The sequence below is a fragment of the Pieris rapae genome, chromosome 24 (assembly GCF_905147795.1).
Source record: "Pieris rapae chromosome 24, ilPieRapa1.1, whole genome shotgun sequence".
Taxonomy (NCBI): domain Eukaryota; kingdom Metazoa; phylum Arthropoda; class Insecta; order Lepidoptera; family Pieridae; genus Pieris; species Pieris rapae.
In genome coordinates, this window is record NC_059532.1 from 4,613,801 (window position 1) to 4,633,899 (window position 20,099).

Consider the following 20,099-nt stretch of genomic DNA (forward strand, 5'->3'; position numbering starts at 1 on the left):
AACTGCTCATGAGTAGAAGTTCTTACACGTTTGCATTTCAAAACATTGGCATTTAATAGCGGCTCGATCTTGTATTTATTCTTCTTTATTGTTGATATTGTAGAATGAGATACGCCAAACTCCTTTGCGAGGGTCGCGTTGATTCACCAGCTTCTAATCTGTGTAATAATGCACTCTTTTCTTCAATTGTAAAACACTTTCTCTTCACAGAAATCATTTTATGGCGCTTTATGAACTGATAACAGTTGACAAACTCTAACTGTGATTTACGCGCGCCAATTAGGAGAATTGAACGGTGAAGCGCGCGGGCAAAGTGAGGGGGCAGAGGTATTGGTCATTCGTTACTTAAATTGAAACAAAACACAAACGAATAAACGGACGAATTATCGTAAAAAATGGTCGCTATAAACGGTTTGTCGCTCAAACCGGAGTCGCACTAAACGGTTACATTTTCTCAGTATCTAACTATTAAACCGAACTTGAGTAAATAATATCAACGCTAAAAATGGGTTCGTCGTTATAAATGAATTCTACTGTATATATATAATCGACAACGATTCAACAAGTTATACTTTAATTGCCTGAAGCTATTCGAATATTCTTGTTTTATTTTTGGCTTCTGATATTTTTTTTATCTTTATCCCGTTTGATTGTTGTTTTCTCATAAACCAGCTCTTCCAAAATTCCCAAACAAGTCGATGAGGTTGAGATGGAATAGTAGTATTAAAATGCTCTCTACATTTAGGTACATATTGCATTCTAGATCTTTGAGACTTTGCACTGCTTGTGAAGAGAAAACTCTGGCATACGGATCATTGGTGATGAATTATCTTCATTCTGTGAAGAAACTTGGTCATTATAAATCAAATTATTACTTTGCTCAGTAAAACAAGCACAATACTTACTAGTGAGAGATGCATACATCTCAGTACTATAAATACATAAATCAATCATGTCATGCCTCGCAGATACTTGATATTCTATTAATACATTTTTTTAATATGTCATGATTATTGTCCTCACTGGCGTTATTCTGGCAAATGGCAGCATACTTGTATTCCGTTTTCTTTTTGCCCTCTGCAATAATTTTGACTAGGATAAACACTCCGGGTTTAATATTTTTTGAAGCGCAATTTTCTTTTAACTGTTGTCGCTTCAGCTGATCTGTTAAAATTTTCGGTCAATTCATATGAATCAATGTATTTTAAATAATTAAGCAGCTACAAAGTAAACAAAAAGAGAACTTAAATAAAATTGGCGTGGTAGCGTTTGACATGGCCGCGAATTTGAGCGAATGACCCACACATATTATTTATATACTAATTAGGTAAGTGAGGGCCAGCGGCTATTCCCAAAAAAAACAAAATGTATTGAAATGATTTAATTAAATTCTACAATAAATGGTTACTTAACTAAATATTATAATTAAGTCGGCCCGATATAATCGCGACAATTATCTATATTGCACTTATGACTATTTGAAGTTTGACCGGTCCAATCCTAGGTGTCCGATCAAAAAGCCTTTGGTCTTTTTTTTTTGAATGGAATCACGCTGTTGGCCTTAAGGGCCTTTACAACTCGGCACGGGCTGTTGGAATAGCTCAGCCTGAATGGGGGGGGGGGGGATCCCGCAACTCGCGCAAGGCGTCTCCTGTGAGACCTGGCCTCTGACTTGTCTGTCTGCCTCTGGTCTGCGATGTCTCTCTGCTTTTATGAAGTTGTTGTGTCAGGGGGGTACCGGTATAAAGCATGCGGGGTAAAGGAAGTGCAATTAATAACACACTACTCTAGTTGTCTAATTTGAAAAATTTAATTGTTTGTTTATACTATCATATGAACATTTCTTTTTTAATAATGCATGTTCTTGACGTAGTAATAAGTAATAAATTTCTTAATCCGGACATATTTTTAAGTCTTGCTACGTATAAATAGGGAACCAATTGTTTGACTTATTGCACCCAATGTTGTGATATTGTTCATTTACTTATACATGGATCACAGTTGTTAAACTCACTGAACAAGCTCTGTGATGTATCAGTTTCTATGGCAACCTTATTTTCAAGTATTTGCATAGTTTTATGTGACTGACAAACTTAATTCCAAGTCATGATGCGATTCAAAGCCTCACGAGTATCATACACCTGTTTATAAGAGTCTACAATATCTTGTAATTGCACACACTTATACCAAAATGTCTGAATATTTAATATGTATTTCAGAAAGTTCACATTCAGTTCTTAACAATATTCTGAATTTCCTGTTTACTAATCTCACGTTCTCGCAATCTATTATTGCGATCCTGCCATTTCTGCTCCAGCAAAGCCAGCTTCAGTCTTTTCTTCAGTTGTAGCTTTACGAGTCATAATTTTGTGGTGTTAATAGGGCAGAAGGAAAAAATTGTTCGATCATGACTAACTAATCACTATATTGTTTGTTCATAATTTTTTATGTTAAACTGTTGTCTAAAGTATCCTGTGCTCAGTGTCTTAACCTTTTTATAATTCTTCATTCACTTAGTCTATTGTAGTAGTTTTTCGTGTAGTCATAATAACAATGGCATGTGAAACTGTTCATTAAAATAAACATTTTTCCTAATACATTGAAATTACTGAGACATTCAAAGTTGTCACTGTAAATTGTTCTTCAGTCCTGTTCGTGATTTTCCTCTTCAACTTCTTGTACAATATCTTCTTCCGTAGCTGGTGCACAAATTGCAATAGATTTATTCACATCAATAAACTCCTCTGATTCAGTAGTATAAAGCAGGTCTTAAATTTTCGGACTTTCAGAAAAAGTAGGAAAGAAAAGAAAGAAATAGCAGAGTTTAATAAAGATTCTTCCCTTCGGAATGTAACAAGTGTTTCACTTCTTATTTATTGAATGCTTATGCATTTCCAACGGCCTCAGACTCAGTTCTACTTGTTACTGTTTGTACCATTTTAGGGTTTTGTAATGGCGAAAAATAGGTTTTTCTAGGACCCTTTCGGTCACTCATGTCTAGTGACCCTTGTAAATTTTGTCACACACAAAGTTGTTGTTGATGTTTTGTTTTTTTCTTGAAAAAATGCGCAATTTTCTAATAATAGTTGTTATCTTAAACGAAACCTATAAGTCTGTCGTTCAAAGTATGCATGTTGGATAACAATTATGTCGAAAAGTAATATTCTATTCTTGTTGACGATTTTTCAGATGGAGAAAAATCTTCATCAAAATATTTATTTAATTATAAGTAATCTAACAGCTTATACTTATACATATTATAATACAAAACACTAAGACAATACAGAAAGGCAAAACAGATTACATAGATAAACAATTTATGTATATAAAATAGAAAATAAGCAAGTGCATTAAAGCCACGTATTCATTAGTAAACATTTGTTGATAAACTGTTTATGACTAGCGTTAAATAAGTTAACAATAAATACATGTTTCTGAAACTTGGCCGTCCACACTTGTCAGTTGTTCACTGGATGTCGCCCGAGGAGGTAGTGATGCTCTCTGCTGCTTACATAATAATTCACAAGAGCATTAATCGAAAAAAATAGAAGAAAAGGTGGTGTATCTGATGTTCCAGACGTTGTTGCACCACACAATCAAAATTACAGCGATTCAAACCACTGCCATTTGCTTTTAATCTCTTCCTCGGAATCGCTTCCAGTCCTTTTTGATGTTTTAATTTTTTTCTTTTCACGACTAAATTGTGAGCGTAGAATATGCATCTTTGTTTCCACTTCTTTTTGCGATATATGCAATTCTGCAGCAATGTCGGTCCAAGCATCATTTTTTTTAAATTTATCTTTATAGTCTTTATTTGGGGCGTCCCAAAGAATACTACGTTGCTGATAAAGCTCTATGAGCTTCGAAATTTGGTTGTTGGACCAATCTCCATCTTTATAAACTCGCGCAAAACACGTCCACACCCGTTGACTTTTGCACGCATCATAAACAAGCACGGCAACACGTATCATAAACAATGGTTCATCACCTATGTTTATGAACTGTTTATAAACAGTGTTTATTAAATCAAATCAAATCAAAATTTATTTATTCATGTAGGTAACAATGTACACTTATGAACGTCAAAAAAAAGAAATATTAAATGCATTTAATTTTACATTTTCTGCCAATTCTCAAATCAAGGGCGTAGAACGGAAGAGAAGAACTGGCAATAAACTCTCCGCCACTCTTTTTAATCACCAAGTTTTTTTTACACAATGTTTGTAAGGAGCTGCAACCACTACACCATGTTCCATATGACATATTGAGTAATAAAAAATAAAAAAATAAATTAAAAACAAAGATTTGTCCTCTATCAGCAGGAGGCATGGTGAAATAGGAGCACGCACTTATATACTCGTGGGAACAACACGCAAATACGTAGTAGAAACAACTAATATCACCGCATACACGAATTCAAATTATTAACAAATATTTAGTAATGAATACGTGGCTTTAATAGATAAAGATACATTAAAAAAAACTAAGTAAACTAAAATTTAACATTTAAAAACAACAATTAATACTAAGAATTTAAAACTACTACTTAAACAAATACAGAGTCTTCCCGCTTCTTCAAGTACTTCTTGACATCTCTCTTTTTGAGGTGGAAAACATCAATATCTTGATAATGGATGTCATAGTTCGATAAAACCCGACACATTTGCGAATTATGTAGGTAAATTGACATGAAAACTGAAACTATTGACCTATTGGGACGTTTGTTGTCCCTAGAGACAGTGGTTCAGAGACTGGTTTGTGTAACAGTAGTTACAGAAGAGGGATATCTTTTAACTCGGCCAAAGAATTTACACGGTACTGGTGCCATCAGTAGTGTGAATGGTGCCATTCCTAGTCCAGCACTTAGAGACACCAAATAACCTTCTTGCCTCCATAAAGGTATCATACCTGACTTTATTAAGGAATTCAGATATAGTTAAACCCGTACCCTTCAGTTGAGTGTTACTACCATATGCTATCTGTCAAGTGAACATCACGGAGTTTCACCAATATAGGCCTAGGAGTACCTTTCTTAGCCTGACCTAAACGATGGCAACAACTTATTTGAAGATTTTATTTATTTATTAATTACATACATGGCTAAACTCACAATAAAATAGACTATAATATATACAATACAAAATTAATTAAAATAACATAAAACACAGTTTATTCTAACCCCTTATACTCTCCAAGTATACCCTCAAATCAGAGGTATAGAGTATACCCTCAAATACACCACCGCCATACGCTCGCCAAATAGGTCGCTCTCCGGTGAAGAGAAGAAGATCCTCAACAGAGACACTAAGATGTTCGGTAATAACTTTTGAGAATGCAGCAGTTGTATCTTAACCCTTTTCCACCCTAAATAAGCCGATAATGATGTTATTTTTAGCCAAGCGTGCACCGTTCTGTCCAAAACTGGTCTTAACGGCTCTAATTTATTAAATGTTTTAGAAATGCTTATTTGTAGAGCGGAAGCGTGCCTAAGATTTATTTCATTTACCTGGGGAAGTGACGAAGTCATTTTGATTTATTGTTCTAGTCGTAAGATATGAAGAATAAGTATATAACTCTGGTATCGGTTTGTTAGAGTTAAGTCTGCACAGTCAGGATCAAAATATCAACTTCTATTTGAGATAATCTTGCCACAAATCGTCAAGATTGCTATAAATGCTTCTTATGTTGTTAGTTTGAAGGGGCAGGATGGCCTTCATCAAAACTCATCTTGTGTGATGTATGTGGGTAGGTAGGTGTTCTTGTTACAATTTTTTTTTAATAATAATATTCTTTATTTCTTCTCTCACATATACATACAAGGTTACAATGATTAAAACTAAGACGATAACATTTGAAAGTGTATGTGAAAGACTGGTCTCTGTAACAGGAGACCTGAATTACAGTTGTATAATCAGCACGAGGCTCGATAATCGAAATACCCAGTCAAATGAGCAATGTACAGTCTAGGCAACACGTCTTCAACTTAATTATAACACTAGATTAAACTATCACTAAGATTCAAAGCGATTCGTCACAAGCGCGGTGTGCGGGCGCCGTCTCGAACAATAGTGTGTCAAGATGGCCGCTCTCACAACCATCCACAATGACGCTTCGCTAGGCTGACTTTGACAGCTAAAAGTCAACCTGATGTCTGATGTTAGCGGATGCGCCGACACGGCCGGACTGACATTCGACCGTCCTCGGGCGATTTTCTGAAACAATGAGTTGCAATCGTACATAGTCCGTTCGGCATCCTGACTGATGACTAGTTTTAATTATCACCATGCTCTATTATGCTTAAGACTTAAGGCGGGTGTCTCTCTACAATTAAGCCGGATGACACAGCCTAGTCACTAGACAGCATGTAGGCTAACATAATCTCCAAAACATCCAGAACAGGTCAGTCAACTTAAATGACTCTGACTTGGACGACATATTTCGTCTTACCATAATCTCCAAAACATCCAGAACAAGTCAGTCAACATAAATGACTCTGACTTGGACGACATATTATTTCGTCTCATATAACAAAAGCACAGTGGCAAGTCAGTCTCGTACTAACTCGGATTAAATGGTAAGAATTATGTTGCCTGATTAGTACTCACAGTTGGCGTTGGCTGGGCTGCGAGAACATGAGATAAAAGCATTCACATGTTAGTATTGTCTTTTATTAACATAACTTTTACACATTTAAAGAAAAACACTTTTTAACGGATTATAGTTATGTATTATTGTATTTAAACTTATAATTATTTGTACATAATTTTAAATTTAAGACGTTTCGCGTGCTTTACAGCGTGCGGGGTCACGGTGACTGAAGACAAAGGTGTTAAATGTCAAAAAGTATTACAGCTGCAGAAAATGTTGTGTTATCTGTATTTATTTCCCCGGAGTTGGTATCGACTAAAAGATGTAGGGTTTTTGCAGAAATTGCTCACGGTGTCCTCCATTTTCGCGGATTGTTTATTTTGAGATTTTAATTTGGATATTATTGGATCCCAGGTGTTTGATAATTTTAGGCCGTCCTCTCTATTGAAATTGGCGTGTTTTTTGATTTCAATGGCTTCGCGTACCAATCTTGGAAAGAATCTTTTTTCTTTCGCAAGTACTTTCGGTTGGTCAAAGCGTTTAAATACAATAATACATAACTATAATCCGTTAAAAAGTGTTTTTCATTCACATGTTATTCAGCAATTTTTCTGCATCCGATTTTGGTGTTTCTTGCTCAATTCTAGCTTAATCCGATCCCACTTCTGATGAAGGGGCAGGATGGCCTTCATCAAAACTCATCTTGTGTATGTGGGTAGGTAGGTGTTCTTGTTACAATTACAGTTGTATAATCAGCACGGGGCTCAATAATCGAAATACCCAGTCAAATGAGCATTGTACAGTCTAGGCAACACGTCTTCAACTTAATTATAACACTAGATTAAACTATCACTAAGATTCAAAGCGATTCGTCACAAGCGATGTGCGCGGGCGCCGTCTCGAACAATAGTGTGTCAACATGGCCGCTCTCACAACCATCCACAATGACGCTTCGCTAGGCTGACTTTGACAGCTAAAAGTCAACCTGATGTCTGATGTTAGCGGATGCGCCGACAAGTTAGTTACTGTCAATTTTTTATTTATTTATTAAGTCTACAGCATCAAACATATTACAAAATCTTCTATCTAATTTGTACTGTTTTGCTAAAAATAGGAATTAAAAAAATACAATTAAAAACATAAACAAGATAAGACAAATACACAATAAAATAAAATTACCAAGAATGTTGGTACTTAAAGTAGAGAAGTTTGAGAAAGGCACCCAACAATGCTTTCTCCAAAACCGATCAGCCCACTACCGAATAAATCCAGCTCCGGATAAGCTGTGTTCAATCCGTTAAAGTTGCGAAGAATTCGAACGAGAGGTGCCTGAACTCCTAGGTTGGTTTTGGCAGAAGGAACTTTGAAAATATTGGTGATTTTAGACCTAGGGAACGAGCATGGGTCTACAATTTTAATACCCTGTAAGAGGTCACTGCTCTGCATTTAATTATTTAGCAATTTATGTAAGAAGGTAACACCGGCTAAAGTCCTCCGATCGTACAGTGAAGTTATTAAGTTACAATTTATTGTTATATTGTTGCAGGTAAGTAGGTAAGTGTTCAACGTCTAAGGTTACAGACTTACCAATTTCAGCGCTGTCCAATTCCTGAATTGTAGTTATGTTACTATCCATTATTGAAAAGCGTAAGGGAATGATGTTTCTCCGAATTTACTTGGTTGTGAACATTGACAGATGTGTATACCTGCCAATAGCTGTACTTGATTATATTTATGTGATTATGTTTATAGACTAAGATTCTTTTAAAATTTAAGACCTCAGGAGACTGCTCAAGGCATTTTTATATGCACGTACAATGATAATCGGGTTTAGAATAAGGTTTATACTTATCGTTCGATTTTAAAGAATACTGAAGGGGTAGTAATAAAAGCTCCGATAATAAATTTAAAAATGTCCTTACTAAAAATATAATATTTACTGCCCGAAATACTAAATCTCCGACTACTTCTGTCCGACTAAAAATGACGAAACGACCGAATGATATACTTAAATCTTAGAAAAAATCTTATGACTGTTAATTGCTGTAATACTTTTTTACCATATAAAATTATGTTCTACTGATAACAATGCTTTGTAATTATTACCTTTACTTGCCAACTAGAAATTCATCAATTACATTTAATTTTTCATAAACTCTGTGCTATTTTTACTACAATGTTATACTTAAATTTCTATTGTTGGCGCTTGTCCAGAAAGTTATTAAAAATACAAAAATGTACTTACTATAATCATGAATTCTAGTTACTACAGGTACAGGGAGCAAAGAATAAAATAAAATTCAGTTTATTATATTTAAAATATTCTTTAATCAGTAGTAGAAAATGTCATCATTTCTTCTTATGACCTAAAATAAAGAGGTAGGTAAGTAGTACCTAATCTTAATAATATTTCGCGTTATAAGAATTCATTGAATTATAAGAGCAGGTCTGGATTTAGTAGGACGACCCCGTTTTCTTTTTTGTCCTATAGGTAATGCTTTCGCTTCCAAAGGCGGAGTCGCGAGTTTCAATCTGATAGCGAGCCCAAGAAGGTGTTTACAAATGTATTTTTTATAAAACTGCGGGCAAGTGCAGGATCCTTTTTTCCAATTTACATTTTCAGTTCCATTTTTTGGGACCTTGACTTTCCAGAAAGCAAAATGTTTCCTCTTGTAATCATCGAAGTTTAACCACTGTTCGCCGTAATTTACGTCTCCTACTTGGCTACTTGGGATCAAGTATTCTGTGTATGCTGTGTTGGATGATAAAATCTTTTTTTGCCCAGCAATAACCATCAGTCCAATCCTTTAGCTCAATAGTAGGTTCTTCAGGTAAAGATTCTTTGCAGCTTTGTATAGACCATTGATCCTATGAAGTAAGGTCTCGTATGGGGGCTGTCATACTGTAAGCATCGTAATTGTGTAGCTCCGTATTATTGAGTGCTAAAAAATAATTTCGTACACTGTTCTTGAGACTGCGACGTCACAAAACACAAATTGAAGTGTCGTCCGTGTAGTGGAACTACCGATTTCACACAATATCACGTAAGTTCTTGAATTTCAACAAAAGTATCTCCAAAAAGTGATAATTAGAGGTTAGAAATCCACCAATCATATTGAGCATAGACAAAAGATCAATGACATTGACACTTGTCACAGTAACAGCTAACTAGTGTTGCCAGAGCAAGTAAATAAAAACTACCACTAATTACGTTCCATAACACGCAGATTTAGTTTACAAGAATGGAGGATCAGTTTCAACTATTGTTTGATAAAATGAAGAATGAAATCTTGAACCAAACAATAGAATTGAAAGATTCGATAACAAATAATATAATGGAGAGATTAGACGAAAAACTTCAACCTATTATAACAGAAAATAGAAACTTAAAAATAAAAGTAGAAAATCTCGAAAAGGAAGTAGAAAGTTTAAAAAGAGGAAAGAAGCAAAACAATTTGATAATGTTTGGAGTAAATGAAGGCGAAAGGTCTACACAAGAATTAATACAAAATACAATACATATTTTCAAAACTGACCTTGACATACAATTACAAGAACATGAGATAAACAAAATATATCGTCTAGGAAAGGGAAAGTCTTCTGGAAAACCAAGACCAATTCTGATTTCCTTTACGAGCGAATGGAAGAAGAATGAAGTTATGGGAAAGAAGAAAAACTTCAAAAATGTATATGTTACAGAAGACTACACAAAGGAAGTAATAGAGAAAAGGAAAACGTTGCAGGCGCAGCTAAAAGAGGAGAGAGAAAAGGGAAATATCGCGTACCTGAAATTTGACAAACTAGTAGTAAAAGGAAAAAATACTAACATAAATAAGGAAAAGCGCAAAAGAGAAACATCATCATCCCCACAAAACAATGCTCAACCAAGGAAACAACAAACTCTAATGCCGCCGATTAACAATAGACCAAATGCTTTCGACGTAATGAGGATTAGAGCTAATTCTCTTTCGTCTCTTCCCGCTAAGACAACAACTAACAAAGAATAACAATTAACTGTCGGTAAACGGAAAAATAAACAGCTCAACATGAACCAACATAAAATAACAAAACAAAATACTTCCCCAAGCCGACTGGTCATCGTGGGGAAAAATGACCACGACCCTCTAAAGGAAAAAAATAACATTAACATGAAAAACAAAGTAAATGACATCCACATAGCAACTAACTGTCGATCTCTTAGAACACCTGAAAAACTCCAAGAACTAGAGCTGGCAATAGAAGAGTTAAAGTGGGATCAAAAAAGTGGCGGGCCCAATATGGACGCGCATAGCGAAAAATAGAACAGAGTGGAAATCTTTAGAGGAGGCCTATGTCGAAAGACAAGCTGAAATGTAGAAACGACCGTTTACCGATACCTGATTTATGAAAAGAAAAGAAACTGTTAAAAGTTATAAACGTATTTGTAAGAAAAATTACTGTAAAAATAAGTTCAGCAATAAAGGCTATTTTATTTTATTTATTTATTTTATTTTATTTATAGACCATTGACCAACCATCTCAGTCGCAATGGCCAAGAAATGTGAAAGCGGAAAACGTTCACGTAAGGTGTTGTGGTCTTTAATATTCCGATTAAAAGCTTCTAACGCATCATTTGTGACAGGTGAACATGGCGCTGCACCTAAAAACCAATTCGGATGCTTTTTTAACCATTCTTCTTGGAAGTAGTTAACAAACTCGGTTTGAGTCTGCCATTTCTCAACAAATGCTTGTGACGCAGCATTAAATACTTCATATGATGTATAGCCCAGTCATATTAGGGGTTTCACCTCTAACCACGTTTGAATCTGGTAGTAGACACGTTTTATGTGTTGATGAGCTGCTACACTTGTTGGTGGAAGTGTTGACAGTTGTACAGGTTTATGTCTGTACGATGTGCACTTCGCGCTCTACCTTCAAAACGGTTGGTCGTATGAAAAAAAAGTTTAAACAAAAGTTGTAGGGAATTTTATAGCCTACAACTTTTATAATAAATGCAAATCTCATTTAACCGATAGGAAGCCAGATATTCGCGAAAAACCGATTTTTGTGACCTTTGACCTTGAATATCTTGAGACGCGGACACGATAACGATTGTGACTTTTGAGACAACATTTAGAATGACAAAACAAAGGTTCATACCAATTTGCAGCTTATTATCTTTCATTCCGAGGTTGACCCCTTTTCTTACCTAATATGACTGGGCTAGTAGCATTATGTAGCGTGTCTATGTCCTGTATGATTTCTTTCTGTTTTGTTTTTTGGACGGTTTTCTGAACTTTCTGTTGCATATTTTTCTTCGCGTGAGCCCAGCACATACGAACAACAGGTGCATTACCAAAAACTTCTATGAAAGCATTTATTATAGCCTGAGCAGCGTCACAAACTAAAACTCTAGGTTCCAATATGTGATCAAATAAACTTAGTGCCTTTTCTTTGAGGCCACCAAAAATCATTTGGAAATCTTCTTGACGTTCATTTGTGGAGATACCAAGGCAAAGCGGATGAAACTTGCGGTTCTTGTCAGTGGTACCAAGAACTAAAACAGGGAACCCTTGCCATATGAGTTTGTAGGTGGCGTCTATGTGAAGTACGTCAGTGGAACAAACAATGTTGAGTAATTTTTTTGTTGACAATGCAAGACGAAAAGTTGGTACTTTATCTTCTAGCACGTAATAGCTAAACACAAAAACTTCATTTTCATCATCGGGAATAGTTGTTCGATCGAAAATCCACTTTTCAAGTTCACCTAAGTAAATTGTAGCTCTTCCATACTTTTCGCGCCTTCTGTCATATAAGTAGTTATTAAGTTGCCTTTTAGAAGGGACCTTTATCCCTTCAATCTTGTTCAGAGCCTCTAATATAGCTTTTGGCTTTAGACGTAAATCAAACAGCTTATTCTCTCTTATATTCTCTTTTAACATTTTCCGAAATTCCGTAATCACTTCGCGTACCAATCTGGTCATGGTTGTGCTCTGAAGTAGTCTTAAAAATAAGAACATCTTCGCAATCGTTCACAAACAATAAATACAAGGCACAATCACACTGTGGCCCTTTGGATTTTACTTTATTACAACGATAGAACCGTTTTTGGCCTTCTTCACTATCCCGCGTATAATTTCTTGACCAAGTCTTTTCATCATTCACAAATTCTTCTGCTTCTTGTTCACTGCACCGTTTGATTAACACCCAACTTTTAATATGACGGCTCTTCTTCGCCGGTACTGACGGTTCAGCTCCCACTTCTTCCTCATCAGAGTCAGAACGGTACACAGGTACCTCATCCATACTTCAGTGTCCTTAGTTTCAACTACAAATACAAATATTATAATTATTTATGTAAACAAACAAACGAAACACGCGGCGAGCTGTCGTTGCAAGCGCACTGCGCTCGAAACTTCCGACGTCACGCCGAACGTACGCGAAAACACCCGAACGCGACCCAAACGCCGTTCGCGCGGTCCGACCAGTTTCGGTATTTTCATCAATGTTGAGAGTTAAAAAATATATTTGGTAACCAACACTAGAAAATTAAATAACTCATAAAATTCGTAAAAGAATGATTATTTTGACATGACCTCTGTTGTCAGTAACCCAGTAATCTCGTCGGAGGTTCAGTATTTTATTCAGAAGTTTAGTTTTGTTATTCGAAGTTTAATATATTTTTAAGTAGAAATGTAATTTGATTGTGTTCATAGGTGTCAGCAAAATTTAGGTATTTTATTCGGTATGCTTTGAATTTTTTTGTCGGTATATTATTATAACGCTGGTAAATTAGAATAAAAGTCGGACAGAGATAGCTGGAGATTTATTTATTTGTCGGAACCATTATTATTTCCTATACTGAAGTACACTATCGCCTCTTCTTGCCTCTTCTTCATCTACATGTGACTTTGTAGACCTGTCTTCATCACCACCACTCACTAAAGACATTATTCTCTTCTATAAGTACTCTGTCTTGAAAAAGACAATTTAATTTAAAATAAAATTTTATTAGAAATACGCGGCTTGTTCATTCTGAAGTATTTCCGAACCAATTCGACATAGGACTTACAATAACGCACTCGCGAGCCCTCTGGCATTGAGAGTGTCCATGGGCGGCGGTATCACTTAACATCAGGTGAGCCTCCTGCCCGTTTGCCCCCTGTTCTATAAAAAAAATTCATTAGGGAATGACTGGGCCGGTAAATGAAACTCTCTTGACTTCTTTTTAAATTTGTATTGCATATATACACGTACTTTCGCTGGTCAAGTTCAATGCTAATTGATGGCGCATGTCGCCCCTTACAATTAGTATTTTAATAAAAGTACGCCTGTCTTTTCAGCAGACTGTATTTTATGCACATTTACCACAAACGGGCCGTGGTCATTGGCATCGTAACTAGCCCAACCAATTTGTGTGGTGGTTTTAGAAGAAATACCGGTGGAAAGAACAGGCATTGAAGTGTTATGGAGGCAAATTGTTGGTTAGTGGTGGCACAGTCGTCTCAGCAAATTCATCTGTACATTGACAAGAAGGCCTGTCTGAGGGTTTAGAATGTTCTGAAGTACTTTTACGTTTTCTTTTGTTGCAATGTTTGCACATTTTGTGTAAATTTTGCCTGTGACTGCGCTTCAGCTTCCTTTTAGAGGCCAAAGAACAGTCAGAATCCATACCGGATTCATTAGAAATAGTAACAAATGCAACCGCGGGGGGCGCCGTGCCCCCGTTTTTTTTTTTATATTGTACGGGCCGCACGACTGTTTACATCTCACCTGTACATCTACTCGCGCGGCCTAGACCCGCGCGCATCGCGCCCTATACATCCCAACAAAAACCATTATATCTGTTGAAATATAATAACTACAACTATGAAAAAAATACTACAGAATAGCTTAAAGTATTTAGATTAAAATACTTGTTTTAATAATTAAATAATGTTAATAAACTAGTACTTAAAAAGGGGATTAAACGTTTGAGTCTGAGCAAAAATGCTTATATTTTATAGATTATTTATTTATAGATATAGGCCATACGTGAAAAATATAAATGATTTCTTTATAATAACAACAATTTTTTTTTACAAAAAACTAGACTAATTACCCTTTCAAATAAAGTCAAGATGTTTATATTTAATCAACATTGAGTAGGCTAATAAATCAAAACAAAACAACCACTTCTCGTAATCTTACCATAGCCTCTTGAGTCGCTATGACTTTTTATGCCAAGATGGCCGCCCATCTAAGGTCTCCCATACACCTTGTAGTTTTTTAACTAACTAAAATTTAAGGTATGTTCGGTTTGTTTCAATTGTTTCTTTTAAGTGAATAACAGAACAACACTATCGTAAATTTGAATGAGCCATTTTTAATAATAAAATATTTAAATCGAAATTGTAAATTATAAAATAATTAAAACAGTAAAATAAAAATTTTAAAAATCAATCAATCAAAATTCATTTATTCATCAGTTAACGTGAACGAAAAAAAGAAATATACATTAAATGATTCTAATTTTACATTTACAGCCAGTTCTCAAATCAAGGGCGTAGAACTGAAGAGAAGAACTGGCAATAAACTCTCCGCCACTCTTTTTAATCGCCATTTTTTTTATATATGGTACTCCATGAAGCAACCTTCAATGTAAAGGTTGATATTGCACTCCAGACACTTCCATATAGTTCGGGCAGGGGCTTTTCGCTGGGCGCACATCCAACATCGAGCTTTTTTGTGGCCATTTCTAACAGGGAAGTGTCGATGTTCAACTTGAGGTCTATTGGTCGTTGTTGGTCGCGTCGTTTGTGTCGGTCCGGCTCGAGATACTATAAGTCGGGGTTCCGTAGTCAGGTCAATATGTCGGTGTATTTTTAATAAGTCGTTCGCCAAAATTGTCCTAAACTGCCTATGGGAAATCTTGGGATTTCCCGATCTAAAAATGATGAAGCTGTTAAATAAGGCAGCATTTAACATGCGCCGGAAAAGTTTTTTGTACCAAATTTTGTTTTTGGTACGTTCTAAGGGCTGAGCAGACAGGAATTGATCTTTCCTGTCCACGGCTCCCATGGATTTATTGTAGTCTAGGACAATACTTGGCTTAAATATCAGTCGATTGTGTTTTTGTCGAGATCCGATTTGGAGGTAATGGTATGTCGAGATCAAGCTAACTATGTTAGCATCTCGTCATACACATATCGACAAATCGGAACAGTAGCTAGCCACTACTTCACCTTGTCGAAGTTCCGTTTTCGTTAGTCTTTAATGAATCGGGTACGAATTCTCGATTCAGTCTTAGGGTTCCGCAGCAGTCAGTATTTTGTCGTTTTAAACATCGTGCTAATAATGGGCAATTGTAAAAATTGTCTACTAATGTATGTCCACGATGAAGTAATAGCTCTACCAAGTCGTATACAATTTTTGATGTAGCATTACTGGGACGGTTATTTATATTTCCAGTCGATGTTTGGTCAGTCATTTCAGCGTCGTCAGTTTTGTCGTTTGTATCGTCAATGTTGTTGGGACGGTCATTGTCATTTTCATTCGATGCCGATGGTTGGATGGTCTCATCAGGTCTGATATCATTAGTAGTTTTTTTCTTTTCTTTTCCAACATATACAAAAAACTTCCAGAGATAGCCACTGGAAGACTCGCACAACTCGTAAGTTTTTACACCTACTTGTGCAGCCTTCGACAAAATCTTCTGAGCAAAACCTAGTCTCCCATGCCACTTCAGAAGGGATTCGTCAATGATTGTGAAGGATAGTATAAAGTGGAAAATTTCTCGTTAAAATAGTCAATTATCGGCTGAATTTTAAAGAGTCTAGTCGGTTCTTTTACTGTCTCATTGTCCACAAAATGGAGTATTGATTTAAGTAAAAGATACCTGTTGTAGGTCATGATTTTACGGAAATATGGCATAGTGCCGAAACCATTGAACGCGAAGTAGGATTCCTCCTCCGGTTGAGGGAATAGGCCTTGTAATACTATAAGTGCCAGAAAGGTGATCATTTCGTCCCTATCAGTCGGCGACCAACGATAAAGCCGCGAAGTTGTAAGAAACTTGTTTGCTTCTTTTAATGATTTAATTTTTTGGTCGGCGTATCGATTGGTCTCTGTACAAAGTTTGTCAATAAATTCATTGTCAATCATCTTATAAAAAATATCGACGACACTTGTCGTGTCTGAAATAGTAAAAGTCGGTCCTCCAGTCCCAGTAAAAGTCTCTCTTTGTCTTTGTTTGACGTCACCATTGTTATCCTGCATGGGTGGTGCCACTTGCCTATTTTCTAAAACAGATATTTCTATGTCAATTACGTACTTTCAATTAATATGGATTACATAATAAACTATATTTAAATATAAAATATTCCTTACCTAAAATAACAATTCTATTAGAATCGTCACCAGATTCGCTGTCTATAAATTCGCACGACTCACAATCCGGCGATGGTCTTCTGTAACAAATAAAAATAAAGTTTATCGAAATATTCAACGAATATTTAATAGTCTATACTAATATTATAAAGAGGAAAGGTTTGATTTTTTGTTTGTTTGTTTGTATGAATTGAATAGGCTCCGAAACTACTTGGCAGATTTGAAAAATTCTTTCACTGTTGGAAAGCTACATCATTCCTGAGTGACATAGGCTATATTTCATTTTCAAAAAAATAGGCATCCTTACTAAAATTACGATAACATTAACATTTGTTTATTATTTGATACAATTCTAACAGATGGCGCTGAGTTAAAGGTAGTAGTTTGGCAAGACGACGTTTGCCAGGTCAGCTAGTAAGTAATATAGTAAAAACACTAACTGTACGCGACGCTTCCTGGGTGGCGCGTCAGGCAAAAGCACTCGTGTCAATTGTTTCTCACGCTTGCGGCTCAGAAGCTCCTTACGAGCTTCCCCTGACAATGCCGCAACACGTCCATTAGTGACTTGTCGCTGAGCGCGAACTAGATCTAGGTCACTGATGAAATAAAAAAAATCTAAATATTTTAGGGAATCAAGAGAAAAAAAACCAATAAGTTAAAGTAAAAGCTCACCTCATAGTTTCATACACCGTTTCTCCACTGTTTCCACGTCCCCCGCGGTTTCCACGACTGCCACGGCCACGACTACCGCTTCCAGCATGGGTGGGCCCACCATCCCCATGGTATTCACAATTATCAATTTGACTCGGTGAGCTAAAATGTATATACTTGTTACAAATCGGTCAACCCAGAGCGAACAATAGAGAGGTCTGGTAACAATAATGTGTAAATGTAAAAAAATAATGGTAACAATAATAAAGCGTAATGATAATAATATGAAAAACGGAGCTGGATAAAATACCGTGCGAGAACAAAGTCACATTTCTCCTTTCGTTATTTTCTGAAGATCCTTGTCTGACTTTATTACATAAACTGGTGACGAGTCACTTCTTCGTGCTTGAATCTTGCAGTGCTTGACCCAAACATACCGCCAGCCCATTTTCTTGGCTAACTGCTTTGTCTTATTTAAAAGAACTTTGTTGCGGGTGGTCAGGTGATCGTTAGCAAATATTTTTGCGGAGCCTCTAAGTCCTAAAAGGTTGGCAGATAGGGTGCTCTCCCTGTTAAAAGATCTCACAGCTGCCACAAAGTTCTCCTTAACATACCTGCTGTTGAAACACGCAACAATCGGCTTCGGATCATTATAGTCTCTTGATGGTGTGCGGGCTATAAAGTTTAACTGCTGTTTCGTCACAGCAAAATTAACTTTGGATCCTATGCTTACTATTAAATCCAGCCGGTTTTCATTCGCGGTCTGTGGTATTCCCTTTAACTCAACGTTGTTCATTCTATTCCATTGAATTGCTATGAGTGAATAATTATACAAAGTAAGTGTTTTTCAGTAGTATATGTTTAACAAGAAATTAGCGTCCACTGTGACGTGGAGTCTTGGTGTTAAAAAAAATATTTTACGCTTAGTTTAAATTTATACAATACAAAGTTTTTATTAGGTATCTATTACTTCTGTTACCGTAATAGGGCTAAGTTACAATTGATTAATTAAAAATACCGTATGGTCAATATTTAAAACAGGTTACCTCACAGTAAATTAGCTACATCTACTGTCCAACCTAAAAAACAAAAGTTATCACACATACAAAATTCTTCAGATAGTGTAACAGCTTCAACTCCAGTGCAGTCTGCTCCTAATATTGGTTCTTATGATCAGCTCATTAAAGATGATCAGTTCTTGAGTAAAACTATCATAACATTAGTTATGTTAGGCAATTCTAATACAGCAAACACAACTGCTCACATTAAGGATATCTTAATTCAAAACTTAACAAAATTATGAATTATTTACCATTAATGCAACAAAACATACAGGGTGTCAATAATAAGAAACCACTTCTTAAATCTGTATTACATGAAAATAATATAGATGTATGCTTGGTTGCCTTTGCGATTCTTTTTGAGCTATAACTATTTTTTCTTCTTTGCAAAAAATCAATTAAAATCAATCAAAAAAAATCATTAAATAGGTTCTTTTCGACATAATGAAATAATGTTTAAACGAACAAATCCAAACTTCAAAAAGTTTAATACATCATTCGGGAAATCCCAAAACCATAGACAATGTCGAAATTTATGTTAGGCATTGTTTAGACGGTGCAGCTTAACTTCGGAATTGAGTGATTCGGAGTGATTGCGAGAACGGTCGCTAGATGGCGTACTTAGTAAATTAGGTAGGATGCGTTCTGGTGGCATGATTATATCCGTCAATATGGGGAATAATATTTGTATGGCGTAGTCAGCACTCAGTAAGTACAATAAGGTCCCATTCCGTTTTAGATCTGTGAATGATGAATTATTTTCAAGCAATTTTCAGGTTGTTTCATTAAGGTCTGGAAGTCTCCTATTTCACAATTAGAGGAATAAGCGGTAAAATTTTAAAGCATACTTATATTTTTTGGCAATTTGCCGTGTTTCATACATGTGTTTCCTTTGGGCTGGCGGAAGGATTTTAAGAAATATTCAAGCTGCTGCCAATTCTCAATTCTTTTACACAACAAGCAGTCTCTGCGCGTCCTTATAATTGACCTACAATATATTTTAGTAGAGTGTCCTGTTGGTTTTGAGTAGCAAGCAAATTTTTCGCGGTTACCATCAAATTTATTTACGAATATTTAAATCAACGTCTGTCGGACAACAACGGCCGACCTATTCTTAGATTCACGTACAATAATACCTTCCTTAGTGTTAGTCTATGGAATGTAAATTTGGTGCCTTCAGCAGAAAGAAAGAAAGAAAGAAATAACTTTATTAGACACAAAATACAATAATTGTTTCTATAAAGTAGAGTGCTCTGGCCCCCACACTAGGATTCCCTGTGTTGTGGGCAGCCAGTCTCTTCCTTTTACATCTAAACGTTACTTAATTAATTAATTTTACTTAACAAATTTATACCTATTCTATTTTTTTACGATAAGAATGTTTTCTGTGTTAGTATATGACAGCTTAATAAGATATTTTTTGAGTTTTTTAGTGAAAGTATGAAGTGTGAT

General features: G+C 35.8%; 3 protein-coding genes across 3 annotated transcripts; 1 reads left to right on the forward strand and 2 right to left on the reverse strand.

Moving 5' to 3' along the window:
• Window positions 1–8,914: 8,914 nt before the first annotated feature.
• Window positions 8,915–12,873, reverse strand: LOC123690393. Its single transcript, XM_045633852.1, has 3 exons — window positions 12,815–12,873; window positions 11,150–11,343; window positions 8,915–9,397 (listed from the first exon to the last, which is right to left on the reverse strand). The coding sequence occupies exons 1-3, from the start codon at window positions 12,871–12,873 to the stop codon at window positions 9,015–9,017; spliced, it is 636 nt and encodes a 211-aa protein (XP_045489808.1). The 3' UTR covers window positions 8,915–9,014.
• On the forward strand, window positions 9,487–10,753 carry LOC111001541. Its single transcript, XM_022271471.2, has one exon. The coding sequence runs from the start codon at window positions 9,831–9,833 to the stop codon at window positions 10,593–10,595; it is 765 nt and encodes a 254-aa protein (XP_022127163.2). The 5' UTR covers window positions 9,487–9,830; the 3' UTR covers window positions 10,596–10,753.
• A 2,234-nt stretch (window positions 12,874–15,107) lies between the features above and the next one.
• LOC123690394 (piggyBac transposable element-derived protein 4-like) lies at window positions 15,108–17,612 on the reverse strand. The gene is made up of 3 exons (XM_045633853.1): window positions 17,608–17,612; window positions 16,936–17,015; window positions 15,108–16,341 (listed from the first exon to the last, which is right to left on the reverse strand). Exons 1-3 carry the CDS (start codon window positions 17,610–17,612, stop codon window positions 15,788–15,790), a joined length of 639 nt encoding a protein of 212 aa, XP_045489809.1. The 3' UTR covers window positions 15,108–15,787.
• Between the last annotated feature and the right edge of the window lie 2,487 nt (window positions 17,613–20,099).

Excerpts from the sequence above, each read along its gene's own strand:
- LOC123690393 (XM_045633852.1), bottom strand. The coding sequence starts at position 12,873 with ATGGATGAGGTACCTGTGTACCGTTCTGACTCTGATGAGGAAGAAGTG. Across the intron at positions 11,344-12,814 it reads GAAGAAGTGGGAGCTGAACC|ATATGAAGTATTTAATGCTG; the intron begins GTCAGTACCGGC and ends GGGCTATACATC. Across the intron at positions 9,398-11,149 it reads TAAAGACCACAACACCTTAC|AAAGGATTGGACTGATGGTT; the intron begins GTGAACGTTTTC and ends TACTATTGAGCT.
- LOC111001541 (XM_022271471.2), top strand. The coding sequence starts at position 9,831 with ATGGAGGATCAGTTTCAACTATTGTTTGATAAAATGAAGAATGAAATC.
- LOC123690394 (XM_045633853.1), bottom strand. Across the intron at positions 16,342-16,935 it reads TAATAGAATTGTTATTTTAG|AAATTTTCCACTTTATACTA; the intron begins GTAAGGAATATT and ends TATTTTAACGAG.